Below are 25,392 nucleotides of genomic sequence, written 5' to 3' on the forward strand. Positions count from 1 at the left end.
ATAGTGCAAAATATTACAACAAAAAAAGCAATACTGATTGCAAATATAAAGGCATCCTTACAGATACTTTCTGAATTGTTTAATTTTTTCTGAATGAAGTAATTTAAAAAAATTACAACTGAATGTCTCTTTTAAATTTATCTAATTTTTTTTGAAATCTTTATGATCTGATTCTTAATTTAATTTTTGAGATTGCCATAGGCATGACATCTAGAAAGTGCTCACTAAAAGTATTATTTAGAGCACTCATATTATCAAGTCTAGGCCCCTGGAGTTTGGTTTTGTATTTCTTTTTTTGTCTTGTTTTTGGCTTTAAGTATTTTTATAAGTAAGTGGGCTGTAAACTGATTGGTATTACAACTAAAAGTGACTTACATGCTATTTTGGTTAGTCTTGCTTCTTAATTATTCACTCTGAAGGAGTGTACTTTAAGTGTAAAGACATAACAGATGTATACATCAATTCTAAGTCAAGGGGAGGCCTTGTTTGGTTGTTATTTATATTTATTATTCAATTTCTGCTCTTCTCTGTCAAAAATGCTAGAGTTACTTGAGATGGAAAAAGAAAAAAGTAATGCTGTACTAAAGAATTTGCCTATTAGTTAGACAAAGGAAATTTAAACTAAAGAGATGGCTAATTTTATGACATGAAGTGAAAGTACTGGCTGAAGTGGGTGTTTTGTTTCTTTTCTTAAACTACTTAAGCTGCTGACAAAATATTTGCAGATCATGAAAGGGTCTCTGTTAAATAGGTTTATGTTCTACACTTTTTGGTACCCATCTTCCAAGTTGTTCTTCATGCTTGTGCTTCCAAGTAAAGCTGAAAAAGTTCAGGTCTTAATCTTGTTCAGGATGTTGTACAGACTGTGAAAGAGTTTCATCCAGAGTTTATTTACTGAAAGTTGCATGACCCATTGTCTGGGTCACTTAAGTTTTTTCCATATCTGATTAATCAAAACAGCGCGGGGAGGAAGTTCAGAAAAAGGAAAGTAATTTAATGAAATGCCATTTTAGACATTGAATTTAATTAAAACTAGCAAAACAAAAGTAGTGGTTCCTATATGGATACTATTGCTGCCAGACACATCAAAGAAGACTAGTAAAATAAAGATCAGATTTTTTCTCCAATTAAATATCTGAATTTTTTAATAAGGGGATTAGTTTTCATTTTTTTTATTCAACTGGACCTTCACTCTTGCTGTAGTCACCAAAGCAGCACCTCATGACCATTAGAGATGCTTGCAGTTGGAGGCGTCTCTAATGTCACATGCAGAAAATTCCTTCCCTTTTGAGCAGTTAAGTGCTTTCTTTTTATTGCTCTGAGTCCCAAAGAGGCCATGGGTTATGTGACCACTTTCACCAGGAGGAAATGAGGCCTGATGCTGGAAAATCAGATTCTGTCATCCTGCATTCTTCTCTGTCCCACTAGCTCTCTTGTGTTGGCTGTGCTTAAGTTCTCCCAATGAAAGTTAATGTGAAATAGAAGGAGTGTTGGGTTGGTTTTGGTTTTGGTTTTGGTGGGGGTTTTTTGTGGTTTGTTTAATCCTCTACCATAGACATTAGGACCCTGTTGGAATACTATCTGATTTGTCTGAACTCTTTGACAAATGCAAGTTATTCAAGACTGACAGGCTTGTATCTAGAAGTGTATCTAGAACTGTTTGGTTTTGAAATGTTCTCTTATGAAATAGTCATGAGAGTTTAAAACTAGAATGGGATGGCATTTATTGATGCTAACTCTCAAAGTATTCATCAGTGTGGAGCTCTCCAGAGAGCTGGCTTGGAGCTGTCAGTGACCACAGTGAGGGACAATAATCCAGGTACTGCCACCCTGCTGGCAGTCAAGGTTGATCCTAGCCTTCCCTTAGCAATTTTTCATAGTTGAGGTGTTTATTTTTATTACTCTATCTTCTTTTCTATCAGTGAATTAGGTAAATGTTTTTAGGACCACAGAATGCTTTAGAGCAAACTGCCTTTGCTAATAGCAGTCAGGTCATACAGGTATACAGTCTATTAGTAAGGTTTCTCACTAATTAGGTCAATGTTAAAGAAGCACATTATCTTATGTATAATTGGTAAGAAACAGTCTGCCAAGTTGAGCTCTAGAGACTGGGTAATAACACATCAGAGAGTTGTGCCTTCCTGCTGGTGTGTTTATCAATCTGTTTCACAGCATGAATGATGCATCTCAGCTCTTCATTGAGTGTATTTACTAAATGAGTAGTTCTTCCTAAATAAGCATTTACTTACTGAGTGAAGCAACATGGTTACCTGAGAAGGCTCCTTTGTAAGAGACAGTGTGTTGGGGTGAGAGCTGGAGCATAAATGAAGAGCAGTACCAGTTGTCTGTGGGAGCATGAAGGGAAAGCACAACTGCTGGAGCTGCATGTGCAGTGTGAGCAGGACCAGCAGAAATGCTCACGCTGCCTTTCGGAGCTTTTTGCACCAATTCAGAGCTGCAGGCTGCCTGGGCCTGCCAGGCCAAACCAAACACTCAGAAGAGCAGCTGTTTGGGTGGATGTGGGCAAGTGATAGAGCTCTGCTCCTTCCAGCCTCCAGACCAAAGGCTTTGCCTTGTGTAGCTGAAGCAAGCACAGATGTTCCTGGTGTGGCATTGCACTCCATGGGCTGGCCAAGTGCATCCCTGCTGCTCAGAAGATGTGCTTCTGCCCTCTGTATCAAATACTTTAAAAAATGAAAAATACAGCTTCTATATGAATAAAAGTGGTCAACATCGCCAGCTAAGCTTATTGTCTCTGTGGTACATAATCAATTCCTGGCCAAATAGAGAAAGACTGAATTTGTGGAGGGTGGGAAAATCATTAACTGGAACAATTTTTTTATGAACACAAAAGTGATACTAGTTTGTGTACCCAAATAGTTTTGGGTAGTTTTGTGGGGGTTTTAATTTGGGGCTTTCTTCATACACTACTGTTTCAACTACTGGTTTCATTGATTCTTTCACAGAATGTTTATTTATAAATCTTCAAAATAATGTATTATATCCTGTAATTATGCCTATTGTTAACCAGCACAAGCTTAGTAAATTAAATTAATAGTTAATTTTATTCCTAAAATTGTCAACAGTATTTTTAATGTTTGCCTTCACTTTTAAGAAAATTTAACATCTTGACACAAAGATACTGGTACTGAAACTTTCTCTGTAAGTATTCAACATATTCAGCTATTTAACCAGGAACATTTTTTTAAATTTTATTGTAAGTGAAGCACTTTATTGTAAGTGAAGATTTTTTTCAGCATTCAGTGGAAAGAGAAGATTAGTACAAGAATAGCGAAGTATTTACACGATCTTTTGCAGGGATTAACGTGTTCTCTGCATGAATTATTTCACTTAAGAATCATTATCATATTATGATCTCAGAAGTAATTACCACTCTGAGTGAGAAATCGTTTGGCTGCTTTTGATTTCTTCTTCTATGTTGTTTGTTGCCTTCTTAGAAAGTTACATTTCTCATGAAGAAAAGTGATATTTCCCCTTGCACTTCCCATTCCTTTCTCTCTTTTTCTTTTTTCTCTTCCACGTTTAGTTGCAAAATGTGACTGGTGCAGTTGCTGTTTTGGACCCCACCCTTGGGGTTGCTAAGCTGAGGAACGTGGTTGCATAAGTAACCTGTTCCTGAACAGGCTACTGCAGCCCTAGTCAGCTACCTAATGACAGCCAAATCCTAAAGGAAGTAACTCCTACCATTTACTGTTTGGATCCAGACCTTTTAAACATGGAAAAAATGAAGCATTCAATTTGTTTTAAAATAACAGAACAGATAAAGAGAAAGGAATCTACCAGCAGAAACTAGTATAAAGCAAGAATATAAATTCCTGAAAATAACTGTGAGAATAGTAACTCCTGAAAATGGAAAATGCAAGTGCTCTGTTGTGGTTTTTCTTTCAGTTTTGAGGTTTGGGGATGTGGATTCAGTTTGGGTCCACTTCTGGCTTCTTGGACTGGTTAGTCAGTGACCTCAAATGAACCGCATGGATTTTGTGAGGTAGTTTCAAGTTTGTTCTGTGCAATAAATATTTGGCTCTAATAATCCAGATCTTGACATTCCAAATCAAACTGATTTCTCCATCCCAGTTAAGTGGTATAATATAAATTACCCAAATTAGAAGCATGTGTGCAAATATTTGAAATAGGGTAGTAATGCTTTCTGACAAATAGTACCACAGATTTGTTTGGTAAAACTTTTGTATGCATTTCTGCATGTTCTGGAGATTGTTATCAAGCACTGTTTATTAACACCATCTTAAAATCAATAAACATTGAAATATTAGGAGATAATAATGTGAAGCTGCACATGGGAAAGAAAAGAAGCAGAGAAGAGAGCCTGGAAGGGTGGTGAGACAGTGGGTATGAATTTCAGGTGAGCAGACAGGATGCTGTGAAAACAAAACTAAGGAGATACAGAACTGTAGAGAGGTTAAAGGTGTGAACTTAAGAGGCAGTGAAAGGAGCAGGTTTGCAATAGCTGATGTCATTTTTGAGAATAAATTTTCCCTGTCATTAAGATCAGTGAAGAAAAGCTCTTTTGTTGTTTGTTTGGGTTCTGGCCAGTGTTGGCTTAGCCGTAGGGAGATAAGGTAGGCAGTTACTCAACCGCTCGGCTGCTGGAAGCAGACAGACTGCTCCATGAGATCTGCTTGTGTCCTGCCTGCCCTTTGCTTGTGGCTCTTCTTCAGAGGTGGTTCAAGGACTGTGGGATGGCCGGGCAGCAGGTCTTTGCCTCTTGCTGCACAGCCAGGCATAGGCTGCTTTCCCCTGTTGTCACACACTGAGGGGCCAGAAAGCACCAGGCAGCCCCAGTCACCACCCTGGGTGGTTTTTCTCAGACACCCATACCGCCCCAGCTCCATGGGAGCACACCGCTTCTTCATCTCAGCCCTCCTGCTTCCTCCTTCCTCTTCCTCTCTGCTCCCCACCACAAGTTCACATCTGCCTCTGCAAAGCTTTGAGCCGGCTTTGCGAAGCAGCTGCCAGGCTCGCTGGGCTAAGGGCCTTTGCTTCTGGAAATTACACCATCTGGCTGTGCACAGTGCATGGAGCTTATATTTAGATCACCTTGTATCTGGCATCTGGACTTTATTCTGTGTGCTTGATGAGAACCTGATTGGAGCACTTTCTTTTGTGGATGATATTCTGCATAATATAAGCGCTGCTCGTTCTCAGTAGCCATGGTGAATAATGTTACATAAAAAGAGATGTTCTTCTGTTGTTTCTGTTGGTGAGAACTGCATGCAAGGTGCCATTTATTCTTGGTGTTTGTCAGAAATATCAGACACACACAGGGCTTGCAAAGAACATTTTGCCCTTGAAGTTAGATCAGTTATAAATATCTGCAAAGATGGGCTAATGCATGACAGATCCAGCAATACTGAGTAATCTGATATTAAACTATGTTGTGGTATATAGCTGAAGAATTTATGCATAGAACTTGGTTGCATAGTAGGTTTCTCTTTGCTTTTCATGTATCTTTTTCTGTGAAGGAATCTTTGTCATAGCTTCAGGATCCAACAACTGACTTTTATAGTAAGAGTGCAAAAGGTACTATGCTGCCTGAGGGCCAACAGAGGGTGCTGGAGTGATGCAGCTCTCGCCTTCACTCATTTTTGTTGCTTCTGGAGAACAAGGCACATTTTGACAAACTTCTTATTTGGCATGTCTTACTGTATAGCTATGAAGTTAGTGCATTTTTTGTACATTTAGTATCATAATTTTGATACTCCTAAAGATTATTACATGTTATGAAGGTTATTTCAGGAATACACATTTAGCACATTAATATTTACAAGAGCAATGTGTACCTACTTAGGGCGTTTCAAAATTTTCTTTACTAGTAACAAAGACACAAATAAAAATTCTCGTTTTTCAGAAGAAAAAGTTGAGCACAGTGGAACTATCAATTATTTCTGTGACTTATGCACATATATTATTGTATACAATATATACTATATATTATATACTAATATAATATATACTATAATGCATATTATATAATGAGGCTGATGTAGCAAAACACAGATCTATGAAGGTCATGGTTTGATGCAAACAATACCTGGGTAGAAATAGCATACTTACAATGGAATTGTTCAAGGGGGAATGAATAAAAAATTAGCATATGACAAATCATTGTGCAATACTTCACAGTTAAATGAATTATTTCCATACTGTACTTTAGTTCAGGTTCCTCATTTTTATCCTTGTTCTGGTTTTCCTCAGTTTGTAGAGGAGACTGTGCCCTCTGTATACTGACTGAAAAGGTGGTGTGTCTGCAAAGGGTTGTAATGTTTAGCTTGAGACTGCTTGTTTCAAGTTGTCCCTGTTCTTTGAAGTAATGTCCATGAAAGTCAGTAATTACACTGTATTACACAGTGTCTGGTATGGAAAGCTCTTCCTCCTTCTCCTCCTGACCATTCTCCTCCCCCAGAGCACAGGATAATGGCTTCAGGTTACCAGAGACTGAAAAGTGCATTTTGTCACAGGGATATACAAAAGTAGGTGATTGCTTTTAACCTGCAGTCTCTCCTTACTTCACAGATGTGATGTATGATGCCTAAATCTGCTCTCTTGTACTGACAATGACAACCTAAAGTATTCCATGCCACTGGGATTTCCTTTTATGATTTTAAAACTTGAGAACCCATTTTTGTCCAAAATTCTTGTATGTCTCTGACAGCATCTCACAGGAGATGAAAATAGGGTGGTTTCAGTAACCTGTCAGACCTACTGTCTGTCATTTCTTACATTACAACACCAAAAAGCATCTGGAAAATGGAGCCTTATCTTTAATATGCATCTGGAGTATAACTTAGAAAAAAATACTCAAAACTGCAGAAATTTTGAAGGAGCAGATCTGTGACTGCCCTGTCTCTCTCTGACTTTACTCAGATGCCACAGCTAGATACTCTTAACATTCAGGAAACCTGACAAACATGACAGAAGAGAATTATTCAGACTTACAGTAGTGCTACTTTAAGTGTGGACAGAGGTATTGTATTTTTATAGACATCATCTGCAAAGGGCTATCCAGAAGGATAAAGGCACCACACAGAGAAATCAGGATGTATAACTCCTTTAATAATTCATGCTGAAGTGCCAAGGGTGGTTCCTGTTGTCAGGGGAAGGGTGGGGAAAGGAGACAGGTTGTAAAACACCCCCTTATGAGATAGGTGACTACTCATTATCATTTGTTAATATCAGCTCAGTAGATCTTTTAATTACATGCTCTGTCAAACATTTCATGGAGCTGAACAAGTCAAGGGGGAGAGTCCTGTTTGCTGCCATGGATCTGGAGTATTCAGGTGGAGATACACTGTTCAACAGGCTGCTCTGACAGCACTGTGGCTGGCCAGACAAGTGTGTCTCTGTCCTTGGAGGTATTCAGTGCTTTGGCTGGACGAGGCCCTGTGTAACTGCACTTCATGTTCAAGTTAGCAAACGAGGTGATGTACATAGCATCATCGTTTCTTGAGCTCGCAGAGAATATTCAAACTGCCTTCACAGTAACAAGACTCTACTTGGACTTGGTAATTCAGCATGATGGGCCTCTGGGCATACCCGTCATGGGACAGCGCTCTCCCTCCAAAGTGTGGGATCTGCATCTGCTGCCAGTGCTTTTGCAGGTAGTAGTCTTCAGAGCCTTTTGGCAGCCAAATGCCTGTATTTGCACCAAACAGGAGTATAATGTTTCCTGTTGTAATAGGGACCTTGCAGCTGTACCCAAATAGATACCAAAGTACATTTCTACTTCCCACACTTTTTTTCCCCCATAGGCACCATTTTGTTTACTTCTGCATAAGGAATTACAGCATAACTCAATTTTTGCTGTTGCTTATAGCTTCTGACCAAAAATCTACAAAAAAAAAGTCAAGTGTCAAGTCTAGTTTATAGTTCATATTGTCAGTGTAAAGACAAGTTGTAATTTAAAAAATTTACAACATTTGTATATAAATTTTTCTCGCTTGTTTTATGTCTTTATCCAAGAACATAAATCCTGTTAAGAAAGCATGCAGTAGTTCTTTTAATGGCATCTGTTATGAAATGTTTGGTAGATAAATACAAATCTTAACATCACATTTTATGACATGGATTTGTTTTAAACCTTTTGTTTAATCTGGGAGCAGTAATATTTCACACTGTCCAGGTGACTGAGGGTTGGCTGTTATTTTCCCTAGGTTGTTGTGATGGCTCACAAAGCAAAACAGTGATCTCCAGGAAGCAAGCAAGATACATCCAGACTGCTTGCAGTTAACCCATCTCTGCCTGAACCAGAAAACTATTTATGAAAATTACATAGCAGAATTAAAGCATTAAGAAAGATCACTGCTGGAAACTGTTGCTTCAGGGAAAGGTAAGACTTTGCATTAATTATGTAGTCATAATGGATTTACATGAGATTTTTCTGGTAAGACTGATAATAAATTCTAGGTATTAATGCATTTCTTTATTGAATAAATTTGGCAACTATTCTAAAATTTTTAATAAATAGTTAAAAGTCTTTTGCATAGGTGTGAAGAATGTAAAACATGCAGATTGGTATTTGGAAGCTCATGTATATGTGGTTCTCAAAAAAAAAAGATTGTGAGCATAAATTTAAATATTTGGCAATGACAAGTTTTGGATTCTTATGGCCTGACTTTAAAAATGAATTTAAAGTAATATTAAGACTACCACGTGTGACATGAGACTGTGCATACTTTACTACAGATATTTGTAGAATCTTTGTCTTAATGTTGTTGAAAACTGGCAAGCCATCACCAGGAGCTGAAGAAACTTATGGCTTTTAACGAGTCTGATGCAGTGCAAGTGTTTAGTTAAAGCCTTCCTGGGGCTGAAATTCCTTATAGCAAAGAGTTGGCTATATTTGGTTTTGGAAATGCTGATACGTTGCTGGAAAAGAGATGAACAAGCATTTTGCACATGTACTAATTAAAGGATATAAAATAGCTGCAATTGCTGCCATGCATTTATATATCAAGGAGCCAGGGGAAAAATACACAGCAACATGAGTACATCAGTGTCCTCTTGAACAAAACAAAGCCTTTCTTTTCCTACTAGAAAGAAGGTTGTATTGGTTTTAAGCTACTGTTAGGCTGTATTTAGTCCTTCTGTCATAAATCTTGGAGACAATTAATTTTGCTGTGTAATCGGCTATCAGCCACATCAGATGACCTTGTTAGCAGAATTTCTCCTGGCGTGCTGGCTTCTACAGTGCTCCCAATTCTACTCCAGTGGGGGGTGAAATATTTTCTTTTGCTCTTAAAGAGCAGTACTGTAAAGACCCTTGACAGGGTCACAGCCTTTTCAATGGAATAGTTACGTTATTTTCTTTGTTGATTGCTTAAATACAGATATTTCTGTTTCAGCTTTCCTAGATTTTTGGATTATGGTTTTCAGCGCATTGGGACAATTATTATACAGCCATTTATTATTTGGTTCTTATTTTATTTTGATGTAGTGTGGTTTTTATCCAAGACAGTGCAAATCAAAGCAAGTAAAAGGATGCATTTATGCTGTAGAGCACTGAGATCTGTAAATGTGTGATATGTGTTCTGGGCCTTTATGATCACTGTGAAGATGGTTATTTTCATTGCCTAGAGATAAACTGTTCTGTACACCAGTGATGTGTATCTTACAGCTGACATGAAAAGAGCTCCCTTTGGCCCAGGCTGTAAGTTTGCTTTGGCTAGAGGTGGGGCTTGGGACACATCTTCACAGCAGCATGTCCAGTTTCAACCTGGTGCATTGTTGGAACAATAGGAAATTCCCATGACAATCTCAGAAGGGTGTAAGGGAGATGTATACCTCTTGTAGAGCAGTGCAGCCCCAGGAGTCCAGGGCACGATCCCCAGTGCTCCAGGCAGGAGATTGAGCACGTATCATTGCACCACGTGAGCCAGGAGGGAGTGACTGCCTGGTGACTCCAGTCTGGAAAAGTACAGCTGTTGGAATAACAGCCTGGTGAGCTGGGAAATGCAGGAGCTGTTTCCTAGACTACCTTGCGACTGTAATTCTAAAACCTCCAGGTTGAAGCAAGCTCAGAAAATACTAGATCTGGCCACTTCAGGATTGGCTTACCTGTTTTACTGTGCCTTCAGAGAACTGGTTATACTTATGTTTCTCCTTCATGAAGCAGTTTGAGAAGATATCCCCTCTCAGCAGTTAAGCTAATGGCTTCTGAGTGGAAATGGTATCTCATGGCAGCAGGCTTCCCACTCCAATGAATACAAATTTGGCATGTTAGCAGGTGTCTTGTAAGTGTCCTTGAACTCAGAGAAGGAACTATGTGAATATGCTAACGTATTTGTGGGCTTTTATTTTCTAAAGGGAGATGAGGCCAAATGGCATATAGAGCTATTGTGAAATTTAGAAAAACTCCCAGGGAACTGAGGAGCTGATCTAGTTCCATTTAAGTAGAGCAGTGTTGTTTTTTAATCACACTGGTTGCATGTCAGAAAAATTAGCAGTACTGAAGTCTGATGAATATGTGACCTATTATCTTCCCACAGATCTCTCAGGTTTTGGAGGGTGACAGTGCTGGCCTCAACAAGAGAGTGCTAGAGAGAAGGGAGATAATATCTGTTGCTACTCATAAATACAACTGCCTCTTTTTCCCTTATTTATTTTAATACTTCACTGTAAATTTATGCTATTTGTTTTATTTGATCTGATGATATTTTAATAGTATATCTGTCGAGCTGTAGATTGAACTTAATTAGTTCTGTGCCTTTGTCTTTTAGAAGTAACAAATGAAAACTGTGTATTTAGACCCAGAAAGGCATGTGACAAGCTATCTGGCAGTAATCTAGGAATGCAATTAATTGTGTTTAATTATGCACTTTGTTTGCTAGGCTAGAGTTTTTAAATTTTGCAAGGTAGAGACTTCACAGGACATAAAAGTTCAACCATTTTATTTTTTTTTTTTTACTACTTTGGCTTCATTTGTCAGAGTTTTAAAAACTCCTTAATTTCTTCACTCAATTATTTGTGAAGCCTGTGTTACCTAGGAAGGTCCTGATTTTTACTTAAGTTCTGAAAGCAAGCATCACTTTACTGAGTGAAAGAAAAGTGCAGATCCCAGCAGCTGTAGGTTCAGGAAGTTGTTCTCCATTTTGATTTCCCTTCTTGGAAGGCCTGGCTCTGTGGAAGATCCAATTCTCTAACTGCCTAAATAATGTACATATATACATGGGTTACAGTACTTCACAAACTGGAGAATGAGATATTTAAACAGGTCTGAATAATACAAGAAAATAAATTACAGCTAAGTGCCTAAGAATTGAGATGGAACACAAACATAGCAGTAGTTAAAAAAAAAAAAAAAAAAAAACAAGAGAAAAAGCCCCAGAGAATGAAGAACTAAAAATAGACTTGTTTTGTTATTTTTAGGCATTCCTGCTGGTTGCATAGAAATCACTGAACTTAAAAGGTCATGCTACCAATGCTCAGTACCTCTCAAGCATTCATTTTAATCTAGTGCAGAGATCCAAATGAAGACTGACGCTTGGAATTTGAGGGAGGCAATATAATTTTTTCCTAATTAGATATGTCAGTGTTCTAGCTTGAAATCTGTTCTGGGAAACGTATCAGCATCATGCATCATGTTGAAGCCAACAGTATTGATGATGACCTGAATCAGGTGACATTTTACAGCTGATAAGCATTATTAATATTGCCTAAGAGTGGATTTTGATTTTCCTTTCATGTTACATAACTGTAATAGTTCAGGAAAGGAGTTTATCAATATTAATTCCAGAAGAATACTTAAGAATCTCTATAGCTATAAAATGTGTGAGTGCTTAAGTAATTTCGGTTTTGCTTTAGCTTTCTGGTTTCTTAAAAATGGGGGTAGGTGGGGAATGAATAAAAGAAAATATTTTTCTTTAAGAGTGTGTCTAGCATCAAAGACAACACAAATAGGCAGCAATTCTTATTGCAACAGCAAATACTGAAAAAAAAAAAATCCTCACTAGATGAACTACAAAATCACAGACAGTATGCTGTTATTTCCAAAGTAAATATTTTACCAAATAGGTTTTTGATACAAGGAACAAGATGTGCAAGGAACAGGATGTGATACATATCCAGTACAACATTTTAAACACATTTTAAACATCCTGGCTTTTCCTTTGGTTCTATTTAAATAAAGCTTAAATGGTTCCACTCAATGTTGTTTTGCTTTGAATAAAACAGACATTTTACCCATGTAGGTGGCTTATTTGGGGGCTTTTTTAAGAGTAAGCAATTTTTTCTCATACATATAGCAGAATAAGAAAAAGGGTTTTATCCTCCATTTCCCCCTACAGAGAGATGAGCTAAAAAGTCCAAAGGTACAGATATACTCCTTCTTCTTTCAGTGCTGATGTGCTATTTTGGAATATGTGCTGACCTACTTTCTGTGCTTCCAGAAAGCAAGCTGAAAAATTTTCGCTTAGGCTGCAGACTTGGATTTATTTTTCAGTGTATTTTTGTACATACTTTCACACAGATATGCACACACACACATTGATAATGTGGGGGTTGATGTACAATAGCAAATCAAGATTGCCAATTTTGGTACAATTTCAAACTGCTAGCAGCAGAAATCTGCTGCTAGACACCTTCCTTAAAAGGATTTGACAGGAGAATATTTTCAACCTAGTGATGCCATTATTTAGAATTACATCATAAGACAGAAAGTTTTCAGTTCCCAACTTCAAATAAATTTGATACCTAAACAGAATAGTCCAAAATTGCAGTGAAAAATGCTGTAAGAATCTCACATTCTATTTTTTACTGTTTCTTCAACATTTTCTTGACATTGGAAGATAAAATCCCTTTGAATTGTTTACTTTCACTCCATTCATCTTTTTATACAGCACTCTGACCAACAAAGAAAGTTCTGCTCATTGGTTTGCCATTCCCAATTAAAATAATGATACATAAAGCTTTGGAATTGTATGAACAAATTAAGAGAAAGTAAGTCATGAGAGATGAAGCCCTGCTCCATCCTCTGCTTAGGGCTGAAAAAATTTATCTGTCTTGGCAACTCTGTGCTCACTCCTGAGCTTTCCCCACCAGAGTAGCTCTGCTGGTGGAAGAAAATTCTTTTTTAGTGTATTGTAATTCACTCGCAATTTCTGTAGTGCAGAAGGTCTTGGTGTGGCACTCCTCTCACCTAACCTGTGTGAGAATTCAAAGGGTAAGCATCTGTAAGTCTCAGTAAAGGGCTGCAGTTAAGGAGGAAAGACAATTTCCCCTCTCCTCAGGTAGAGGAGATGAATTCTGCCTTGCAGAGGTGCATCCCTGTGTCTCAGTCAGATGGGGTTTAGACTTTGGCAACTTCATCTCTGAATATGTGCAGCTAGGTGGGGGACATGCAGTCTCCTTTCTCTGTACACACCACAGTATCCTGATGTTCTGCAGGGAAAGGCAAGACAGTGTAAATGAGGCCTCAGAATATCATGAGTGGTAGGTCTGAATCTTCCTGTGACTGACAGGCATCTTACTTCTCTGGAAAGTAATATGGCCTCCTAAAGCTAGCTGTGGATATGTTGTATGTTTCTAAGACATTTGAATTGCTACTTCTCTTCTTTAAATTTATCTTGTATACCTTAAAGACTATATGCAGTAGTTTAAAAAAAAAAAAATCTTTCAAATCTTCTCTTATGGTTGATAATTGAGATGATTTTTGGCTCGGTGGGAGAGTGAAGAATTCTACAGTTTCATAGCTTTTTCATACTGCTGTTTCCAAGCATTTGGATGATTGTAAAATTTTCACTTGGTAAATATCCTCAGCAGCTCTACTATTTTTCAGGGGGTCTAAAATTGGTGAGATATTAGTTAATAATTAAGTTAGATCAGTATTACAGGCTGATAGTCATATGTGAATTGCCTAGTTTAGTGCTCATGGTAGAACAAAACATATTCTTAATGCTGTTACATGGAAGGTAACTGGGCAGTATTTGTATTTGTAATAGGTTTTTGTAAAAAACCTATTACAAATACAAATACAAAAAAATTTGTAATTTTGTATTTGTAATAGGTTACAAATACAAAACTGTTCAGGGTTGTAACTTGAAGGAAAGCCAAGGGGCAATTTAAGAAGCTTCTTCAGCTTAGCTGCTAGTGTGATGCTACAACAGGATGGTACCAAAATACTGCATCTAGTGCCTTAATATTCTGACCTAACAAAGAGGTATAAATAAGGGAGAGAGTTGAAAAAGGAGGCCTGTGGGATTTTTGGAGGTTTGGAGAAGAAAAAAAAACAAAGGAAAAACTTTTATGTTGTGAGGCTTCAAGAGGTCAGTTGTGTAAATTTTTAGAACAGAATTTTGCACAATGAGTTAATCATCATCTACAAATTCTTGTGTTTTAAAAACCTATCTCAAAGCAGGGAATTTCTAAGCCTAATAAATGAAGGCACCTGAATGTTGAACTAGCTTCATACAAGCCAAATTTTTCTCAAAAGAGGAAATATCAACATTGAAATAGATGAGTTGTAGCATCTTCTGCCATAGAAGGAGGGATAATGCTATGATTGTGGGACAGGCACTCCCAAAAGCTAACTTTACCTTTGCCACTTTTCAGTATATTTAGTGGTGAAGCAAAGTTTATTCCCAGCCCTAAATCAATGGCTCTATCCATGGACTGTAAAACAGGTATGGAAGAATAGGCTCTCAGGCTGAAATTAGGCTTAGTGATCTAGCTCATATGAGTCCCCAGAACCTTCCAAAAGCCCATCCTTAGCTAGCAGGAAAAGCTCTGCAGCCTTCTGTATGCAGTTGGTCAGACCCTTGTTTACACTGATCTCTTGGGTTTTGTGGGCCTGTGCTGTATTCTTCCCCACGAAAGATGTGTCCTGCTTCTTAGACTAGACAAACATTTCTGGAAACCTCATTTCTGCTGAACTGTGATCTGAGCTTCACCCACTTCTCCATGTGCTTCCAATCTGTGTAGGACCCAAGGGAATCTCAGGTTATTTAGGTCCCTTTGGACCCCTTATTATTTTTCACCCTCCCCAAAATTATTTGTTACATTTGCACACTATGTTAAAAGAGCTTTTCCCCTAATACTTGCTGTTTGGAGTCAAGACTTGGAAAGATAGCCCCCAAATAATTCTCTCCACCTAAGAAAGATAGAAATTGTATGACCAGCAGTGCAAAGTGCCATGTCTGACCCTTGCTCTGGTACTTTTTCACTTCCATACCTGTGATATGTTCTCAATGCAGAATCACTTAGCTAAATTCATAGTGCTAACATGACAGTGGTGTCTGAACTATAGAAAGGTAAGGGTAGTGATTCCTAACACAAACTGATTGAAGGATTTACTTTACTGATACATGTCTCCCTGAAAAGAATTAATTTCTACAGTATCAGGACTTTTTATTGGATGTTTGCATAATTGCAGAAGGCTTCAATAATGTGTTTGCCTATTCTAGAAACTGGTGACAACTTCCCAGAGATAAGCCAAACTGTGGTGTTCTGTGCTATCATAGACATTAGTTCTTCAATTTCCTCTTGAAACTAATCCAAAATGTCAGGAAATTTTGTTTATTCAAACTATACGTTTGAGTATCTTTGAATCTGGATTAATTTCAGGGTTTTCCTCCTGAGTCTGAAAGCCCTTAATTAATTAGCCAACAGTCCAGCTGAAAAATGTATTGCTCCTTGATATTTGGCCACCCATCTTTATTTCAGGGCTATAAAGCCTGGAGCTGAACTTGGAAGAAGCGTGAAGATGGTGGTGTTTCATGCACCTCCCTGGACTGTGGAATGAATTGCTGTAAAAGTTCAGTGGGAGTCTCACTAAGTTTTGGGAGTGTTTCAGGGTTCATCTCTCTTGGCAAGCTTTTTTGTCTCTAACTAAGCTCTTAATTAACTTTAGGTGAAATAAATTCACTGTGTCTGGAACCCTGCATAAAGATAACGGTAGAAGACATTAAGGAGTGAAGACTGTTTCCTTTTCTTGACAGACCTGATACTTGTGTGGATTAAATGTTCACAGTCAGTGGGCAAACTGAGTTTTGAGTTGTCTCAAAATTTGTGCTTGCTGCAGGGAGTGTCTGACCTGAACTAGGTTATTGCACGTTTCATTTTACACTAATTCTGTGTTTTTCTCTGTTGTTTTCATTCATGTTACTACTCAAAATAGGGTTGTGCTGTCTTAGTTTGAAATTTACCAGTTGCACAGCTGACATTCAGAAAAGTAACTCTCCTTTTCTGTTGTGTTGTTGCAAGTGTCTGATTTCCATGGTGTGCAATAGTTTGTGTGTATGTATATCTGTGTATTTGGTGTTTATCTGGCAAGCCCTGGGCCACCTTGAGCAGCACAACCCCTAAGGGAGCCTCTGCTCAGCACGTGATCTCTCTTTCATTTTGACTGTATTTAGGGGGCTTGCAAAGGGGACACAACTCCCCTCTTCTGCTAATACTGTTTTGAATGCAGTCACTGTTATTCTTGCAAATTAATTGTCAAATTAGTCTAAATTGTATTTATCTCAGGCCTGTACAGAGTCACAAATAATCCCATCCAAATTTTAAAATGTTTTTCTGTTTGTATTAATTGAAACTGTGTCCACTGGGTCTTAATATGAATGTTAATGGAGAAATTGAATAATCAACATACATATGTAAGGCTTTACTAGACGTGTTAAATATCTATATATTTATATTTAGAATGCACAGGCACACTGTCTTAAATCTATTTTAAGTATATTTATATAGCCTGTATTGTCATACAGGCTATATAAATTGAGTAATATTTATGGCAGGGTAATAGACTATAATATTTTCCAGTCCTGTCTAGGAATAATATTTCAGTCATTATTTGGAAGCCATTTTATCATGCAGCTGATTCTTCAAGAAGTCAGAGGAAAATAACCAGTAAAATTGGGAGGTTTCATGTCATTGTTAAAGATGGTGATGCTCTTTAACTAGTTAGGTTCTCAAACATCTGTAGTAAACAGGGATGGATGAAAGAGTACCTGAAAATATCTCTGACTTCAAGTAAATCTGTACAGCATTTCTTATGCTTCTTTTCATGTTCTGTGGATTTTTCTCTCTTTTTCAGTCTTTAAGCACTTGAAATTTTTCCCTCACCATGAGGCTTGCTTTAGGGGTCAGGCCCTGCTTGTGCTTGCCAAGCAGGGCTGGCTGTTGCTCTGTGTCAGTTACTTGCCCTTGGCCACTGCTTCCTGTGGTTTGCAGACCCTGAGTTTCACATCCTTTCCATTTTCCAGTCCTTCTCACATGCCTGTTGTCATTTTTTGTCTCTAAGTATGGTGGGTCTCTAAGTATGTGTGTGGAGGGGATTGTAAAATTTACATGTGCTATTCAGGTTGTTCCTTTCTTTCCTTTTTCTCTTTCTTTCTGTGACATTGTAGGAGAAGCTCCAGTTTGCTTCTAAATCCACATTTATGAACTGGTGTAGAGAAACTTTTCCTCAGCCATTCTCGTTTTGCCCAGGCAATGATTTGCTTACTACAGCTGGGAGAAGGAAAAGGGGAGAATAGAGGCAGGGAGAGAGAGGGAGTAAGCACAAAAAATTCTTATATTGACATATCCTACTCTATTGCAGTGTTAGGTGCAGTAAGAGGTCTATTAATACCATTTAAATGCAAAATAAGTATTTATAAGAAAAGTACTGAAGTTTAATATTGTACAATTGAAAAAGGACAAATGTTCAGCTGTGGGATTTTTTGTTTCTGTAACTGAAGGTTTTAAAGATCATTTACACATCCTGCTTTATGATGCTGTAGCAATGTCACAGAGATTTTTGTATACTGCTGACTCCTGTAGCAAAAGTTGAAACTCAGTTTGGAGTTGTGCATCAGTCAGACATTTAGAGTTGCTTGGGATGTGTTCTGGTGTTTCTAGAGCTCTGGCCTTAGGTGGAGTGCCTTCATTTTCATATTGACTGCTCTTGCACTTGAGATAGTAATCCTCTCTAAAAAGTACTTTCAAGTTCCATACATGGTGGGGTTTTTCCTCTATATCTGTGTAACACTTTTTTTTTTTTACAGAAGCTGAAATGCTGTTATAATCTCACACATATGTGCTAACAAAATTTATTTCATGTAGAAAACTGAACACTCAGAAGTGGTTTTAAATAGAAAATTGTCTCGGAAATCTGTAACCTTCATATGCATAGTTTGCTCATAGCATTCACTTGCAAGATAGAAGGCAAGAGGAAAACCATCTGCCATGTTTATTCAGGACTAATACTACCTCACACTGAGTAAAATTCCCTCAGAACCTCAGGTCTTTCTCTTGCCACTCTACCCAGAGCATAGGCTTAATGTCCCAGGTTGCAAGGGAATAATATCAAGCATGATTTTGTGATTGCAATGTTACCGTTGTGCAGATTCTGGCAAGTTCCACCCTCAGCCTTTGATCTTTGGAAGATGTCCAGCCACTGCCACTTGGGCAAAGCTTGGGCTTACAGCTCTGAAGCCATCTGCAAGGAGCTCTGTCAGCTAGCTGGGTGCTTGTGCTGTGCCTCTTCACTCTCCCCTGCCAGAAAATGCCTCTTTCCTGGCTTTGGAGAAGGATCGACTTTCGAGTCCTCCTGAGAATAAGGCTGCAACAGCCATTGTGTACTGGGAACATCAGTGTGAAGTGAAATTGTTACAAATGGACATTTGCCTATGAATTGTTCTGCCTATGAAATGCTGTGATTTAAATCAGGTTTCTGTTTTGTGCACATTATAGATCCAACAGTAAAAGACTAATGGTATCTTAAATCAGATTGCAGCTTTAACTATATATTTTGTGTGTTGTTAGCAGGCAAGAATATGACTTAAAATTAAAGGTGCTTATCATCTTTCAGCTGAAGGACAATGCATTTGAAATACTCAGCCAAATCTCTTATCAAGATTCATCTACTCAAACCAACATTCCAGCACAGAAAGCAACTCTGTAAAAGCTCTGTTCTTTTATTCATGTTTTATCTGTTAGTATTTGATAATTTGAAGAATCATCTGTGCTGAAAGCCTACTTCTCTTTTCTGTGACTGTAATTCAATGTTAAGTGATCTACCACAAGTTAAAACCATAAATGTAGTGTGTGATATGATGAACATCTAATACTCTTATTTAGCTTCTTGAAGGTGAGGTGTAGCCTGGCAACTGAGTCCTATTAGCACAATTCTGTGAGCCACTGTTTGCTACAGGGTAGAAATTCATGTGAACCTAAAGTGATCTCTTTGCTTTCTTTAAGACTGTGGCCACGATGAGCATTAATTTGCTGACCTTTTCCTCTTCTACTCACTTCTGAAAAATGATGCTTGACTGAAGAGAGAATTTTTGGATGCTAAGTCTGTAGCTAGTCCAGACTCTGCTTCTAACAGCATTAAACCAGAAGAAATAGGTTAATTCAAGCAGGGAACTTGTCAGATGTTCACATCCTATGGATTAAGACAGCCAGGATATTCCAGAAAATTAAACAGATACTTTTTTGAGCAACAGTTGGAGAATTTGAACAGCTGTATATTTTCCTTATTTTTGATACCCTGTTTTCTCTTCCTTTGTTGTTTAGCTTTCCTATTTGAAATGCAAAGCAAAAGAAGTTTGAGACTTCATGGCATAGATAACTTTTGAGGTCTGTGACTGTTCATATATGAACAGGGTGTGACAGCTGGGTAATAAGTGCTTATGGGGAATAAAAGAACAGGATTGGTTTGCTAAATTGGTGTGTGCTTTTTAACAGTCTCCTTAGCAAGCAGGTACCCAGGAATATTCAACTTGATTTGAAACAACTTCATTTCTTTAAATGTCTGACACCTGTAAAATGCACTCAAATTAATTACATAGCCTAGCATTGCCTTTATAACCTTATTTTTACAAATATTTTAAGGTGTAACACTTAAAATTTTTCTAACCTGGCTCAGTCGCTAAAAGAAACAATTCATAAATCCCTGTCCTGGGTGCTTACTCTTGTCTTTTTGTCCTTTGTGGCAGCATGACTACAAATAAATAAACAAATAAACAAGAGGCAGCCTAGGTTTGTGCCATAGTTTGCTGTGCAACATCACAAAATGGGTGCTAATGCAACAAGGGGAAAAGCTCCATGGGCCACAGGCAGGAAGGATGAGGTTTGGCTGATTAAACTAAGCTGGTTTAAAATGTTAGTAAAGCTCAGACCTTCCCTTCACGCCTTTGCAGTTCCTCCAACATATATGGCTTAGAGGCCTCGTCCTCCCTTGAGGAACCATTGTGTTCTGGTGTGTGTGGAGTGGTGGGAAGGACCACGGATCCATGTACACTGATACAGAAGTTACATTACCAAACCAGGCAGGAACTCATTGCAGAGCTGGTTTTCCTTTTCCATAATACAGATTTTCCTAGTCAGCCTGCATGAGGTGACACACTGAGAACACTTTTTAGAAAAACCTTTTCTTGCTTCTGCTGTTGATAAGCCAAATATTTCCTCAGCTGAAAAAGGGAATGGGAGCTCTAATGCAGTCATAATAACAACTGGCTTACTGCACATGAAATATAAGAGGATTTGCTGCTGTATTATTTTTAAAAAGCTAATGATAATTTCCCCAGTGAGAATTTTTAAAATTATTTTTTGCACCAGGCTAATTTTGTAGCTTCCAATCTGCATTACTGCAGTGCAGGGTACCATCCAAACTGAAATCAAATATCAGTACCTTCAGCACGCACTTACCAATCTTCAGTCAAAATAATTAGTAATAGAAACTGCAGACACTACAACTGGGTAATTTCCTGAAAGCAAGGGGTAAGATGTTCTGATTTAGCCTTTGACTGTAAAGGATAAACCAAATGGTTATTATACTCACATTTTAAAACCATAAGAAAGTACTGAAATACACCAAACCTACCAGAGAAATCTGAGGCTTTATAAACCTTTGCCAGCCTGAAAATGTAGCCAAATTATGATTCCTGGTATTTGTTTTTCATAACTTGAGCACTTTCATGGTTCAGTTCTGAATGTAACACAGTGATTACTTTCCTGTAGTAATCCCTTCTGAAGGATCTTGTGTATTATTTATCCTTTGGCAGGATATGTAATAGAGTTAAGCTACTAAAGAGACATTTAGGCATCTCATTCTCAACAACTTTCAGACACCACTAGAATTCTCAGTTTCTGTTTTACCACTGCGTATTCCTTTGCTTTGCCTGCTCAGGATTTTCAGTTTTTGGAACAAGTGTTTGCCTTTTTTGATTTTCAGTTCTGAATGCATTTTCAAGAATGTGTTCTAGAGTAGATCCTATCGAAGGCAATTTGAAAGCCACTCTGGATTAAACTTTTCATAGATTCTGGTGTACTCTGACTGGATCAGGGGTTTGTACCCTTGACAGTTTTTCCCCATCTGAAAGAGTATGGCCACTATACAAATTTGAGTGTCCCAGCAGCAATTTCTTCTGTTGGAAATGTTCCACTTGACATGAATATTCATTGGGCTGGAGAAGGTAAGATTGTATGGTGCAGCAATTGTATCACTCAGTGAGAATATGGGACACTCACTTTCAAGTCACTCTTCTAATGAATATTTAATTATTTATATGTGTTAGAGTTTTTTAAGAAGGAAAAGTTCAGAGCTGTTTTCATATCTTGTAGCCTAGAGCTTAGATCACTTGCTGAAGATGTTGAAATTTTATTTAAAGCTTACTTCAAATTTCCATTTATAGCTCCTCAAAAGTTAATTCCTGCCTTTTTTGTTTCTCAGTCTTCACACCTGTTTCATGTATATTTATTTGCTCACATTTAAGCATTTTCTGTTGTTTTGAAAAGCATTTGATGAATTTACTTTGGTTAAGTTGGGCTCTCAGGAATGGACTAAATGTTTTTATGCTGGTTCAGCCAAAGCTGAAAAAAGAAATTGAGTTGTAAGAGAAGGTGAAGCAAGGAAAACTTCTTGGACCTATTTTTTAATTAACTGGGAAAAACAGGATGAGATACACAGGTCTGAAGGACATAAATTAAGTATTTTGGTCTTTAATGATGAAAACCAGTGTGTAGATAAATTTTTTAATGTAACTGAGCAATTCAGACACACAATTCCCTTTGGTTATAACCTAATTCTCACTATCTAACTTCTTTTGGATTCCTGTGGAATTTTCAAAAGCTTATTTCCACATGTAAAAAGAGCTCTGGTGATCTCTAGAATACTCAGCAAGATCAGAAATAGTCCATTGGCTATCTACATTTAATGTTCATTTGGTTCAAATGATCAGTTTGTTCTGAATGCAGGGTATGATTTCTGAGTCCAATGTATTTAAGATTGGATCCTTCCATTCATAATTTCAGCTTTCAGCCCAATGCAATGTAATTCCCAGAGGAACAAGAGAGAATCTAGCAGATTATTTGCATCCTCAATAAAATATTTTTAAAAGTTACACACTATATATATGTATGTAAAATTTCCACTCTTCCCTTCCAAAAGCATGCAGATGAACCATTTACTTTTTTCATCCATAAAATTACAGAAGGTTGTCATGAACTTCACCTAAAAGTGGGTTTGGAACAGCCAACCTTGAGATCACTACACCAATCTTACAGTGTACCCTATCTTTAGGAAAGTAATTAAAGCATTTGTGGTTTCATTGTTTTTAAAAAATTGAAGAAATCAAGTTCTATCTTCAGGTGTTAAAATCACTTTTTCTTAGGTACCCACAGCTGAAACATTATTTACTCTCCCTTTGAATTACCACTCTGCTTATTAATTTCACCATATTAAGTACTGTTTTTTAACAGCAAAAGGCATGTTAAAATGCATCAGAAATTTGTTTGTTTTAATTTACTAATTCATTTTGCCTCATTTATGGTAAGAAAATTAGCAGGTTCATAGAAAATGTTTTAATTTGTCTTCTTTCTGAACATTTGAGGGAAGAAGATCACATCCTTGGGGGACTCAAAAGATTTCATTGGATTAACTGGAACAAAACAAGAAAAGTACCTGGAGTTTGATTTAAATGGAGAATTTACAGACCATCTCTGTGATACATGTATTCTATAATGTCTTATTTTAACTAGTCAGCAGTTGCATAGAGAGAGAAATTAGTCACACTATCACATCTTTGATTTCTTCAGTAGGAAATAGCATTATTGCTCATTGAGGAAAGAAGCCCCAAACTGACAGTGGTGGCCATAAAACCCTTTGTGATTTGGACTGTTTATCAGCCTTCAAAATGGAAGTTTGTGACATGACAGGACTAAAAGCCCAAACATACTGTTCGGGTAGTGCCTTTCACCTGACAGGTCCCTAGGCTGGCATCTAGTTTGACGGTTTGTTTGGGTGTTGTTTTGTCATTGTTTGGTTTGTGTGTGTTATTTTTGTTTGTTTGTGGGTTGAGGTTTTGTGTATGGGTTTGTTTGTTTGTTTGTTTTTCTCTCACACTGTTTTCTTTTCGTAAGGTTAAGCAGCACCTGTTTAACTTGCCAAGTTAATGAACTATTAATGAACTGACCTGAGAAATGCTGTGGGTATAATACAAACCATACTAGCCCTAGACATTGCCTCATATTAAATTGTATTTTCCACTTTGCAGAGATTGTTCTGCTGAGCTCAGGTTTGCTGAACTTCCTAATTACCTCAAAAGTTTCAAACGAATTATTTCAGCCTGCCTCCTCCCTGCGCTGTTTCACTGCTGCAAGGAGGGGCGATGCAGTAACACTACACCTGTCCCAGCACACGCCTCTCAACCTGCTCAACTTCCCCAACGGGTGAGTTGAGCATGAGAACATCCGAGATTGCTGGCTCTGTAACCACGGGTCCCGACACTTGTGGGTGTGCGGGCTGCCTTCGCGCTGGGGCGGCTTTGACGCTCCATCATGGCACTGGATGACAGCAGCTTGTGCTCCAGGACTAAGAGTAAACTTAATCCCCATCAGACTCGTTATAAATCAACAAGACGGAGGAGCCTGCCGCCAGACATCCTGCTAGAAAATGATTTTAAAGGAAAGTTTCAAAAAAATATTAGGAATATAGACCCTATACACCCGAGGCGCACTAAGAAAAGACCTTCTATATTTTCAGGTAGGAAATGCTATTTCAATAGTATGTTAGTGCAGTGTCTTTTCACCTTTTTGGTAACTGAAGGATTCAGCACTGGATTACAGTCAGAAGTTACTCTGCTTTAAAACCTAAGACAGTTTTCATGGATAGACTTAATCAAGTGCCATTTATGTTAAATTATGTCAGCCATTAGCGTTTAAATGATGGAACCAAAAAGACAGCCTTCATGGTTTTGATTTCATGTTGCTTGCTTGAGGGGTTTTTTTTTAATACTTAGCATTTAAAGAAAGCCAGTCGTTTCTCCAGAGCTTTAAACTGCATTTTGCTTAACCCCACTTACAAGTAATACAGACAACAGCTGCAGTGTAAGAATCTCTCTTGCTGCTCTAATGCTGTATGTCATTGCTTTTCCAGAGGAGAGTGGTTTGGAGAGTTCTTCAGTCTAGCAGATTTTTGTGTATGTGTAGCCAGAAATTAACATCACTAAATAATCAAATGCATGCTTTAAATTCCTGGTTTGAACTGGAGCCTGTAATGTCAGGAGTTAATAATTTAGTTTAACTCCCTAGTTGTTAAGAAGTAGGAACAAGGTGTGAGTGGATTTCAGTCAAGCTAATGGCAAGCTGGAATATTTTGTTGTGTTGTGCTTTTAAATAATTTTAAATGTGCCTAAAAATAGGCAACAGATTATTATGAGGACAAAGGATTTGTTGGAAAACAATCAGGTCATCTTTACAAGGAGCACTTAAAAGGTTCTAGGGGGAAAATCAATACCAGCTTATCCCTGATGAAACTAAAACTGTGTTTCCGTGAGGCGATCAAAGGAAATTAAATCCTTTATAGAAATAATACTTCTTTAAGTATCTCCCTTTCCAGATGGAAATCAGGGTTTTCACATTTCTGGGGGAATTAGTACAATCATACAGATCTTTGAAAAGTTGTGAAGCATATAAAATTATTTAAATAATTATATTATATTCCTTATGACAGCTAAGCTTACACAGGTACCTTTTCAACAGCTGAAACACCAGTGAAGGAGTGGGAGTACAATGTTAAAAGACAACACAGGGCAGCATTATTTGTGTGGGATTTAGATCCTCTGTTGAACCTTAGCTAAGGCAGTTTAAGTATTTCAACACCTCAGGAAATAAAGCTTTTTTTTCCTCCTTCCTATTCTACTTCTCAACTTAAAAAAATGCAAAAAAGCCTTAGCAGATCTCAAGTCAGATGACTCAGACATGCCCGAGGCTCCTGGGCTTCCCAGGAACTGGCTCTTCCTAAAGTGATGTGGTCTGTTGGTGACTCTCAAAACACATTATTTTGGATAGGATAGACCCTCTGTATCTTTCCTGACTTTGCATCTTATCTTTATCTCAGTTGCCACTTTTTATGTTTTAGTTACCTTTTCTGCTTCT

At 37.8% G+C, this 25,392-nt stretch overlaps 1 protein-coding gene across 5 annotated transcripts in view; it reads left to right on the forward strand.

The window, feature by feature from the left end:
* The window catches only part of FRY (FRY microtubule binding protein), a 223,289-nt gene that overhangs the window by 20,067 nt on the left and 177,830 nt on the right, over positions 1–25,392 (forward strand). For 3 of the 5 annotated variants that reach the window (XM_059838832.1, XM_059838834.1, XM_059838831.1), the window contains exon 2: positions 8,190–8,365. Coding sequence is in view for 2 of the 5 variants with exons in the window: in XM_059838835.1 (XP_059694818.1) it covers positions 23,794–23,998 (205 nt within the window). In the remaining 3 variants the exon portion in view is untranslated. Of the gene's footprint in view, positions 1–8,189; positions 8,366–23,667; positions 23,999–25,392 lie in introns of those variants that run through there. The other 2 variants (XM_059838835.1, XM_059838828.1) reach the window with 2 other exon arrangements.

This window comes from Haemorhous mexicanus, chromosome 2 (assembly GCF_027477595.1).
Source record: "Haemorhous mexicanus isolate bHaeMex1 chromosome 2, bHaeMex1.pri, whole genome shotgun sequence".
In the NCBI taxonomy this organism is placed as follows: Eukaryota; Metazoa; Chordata; class Aves; order Passeriformes; family Fringillidae; genus Haemorhous; species Haemorhous mexicanus.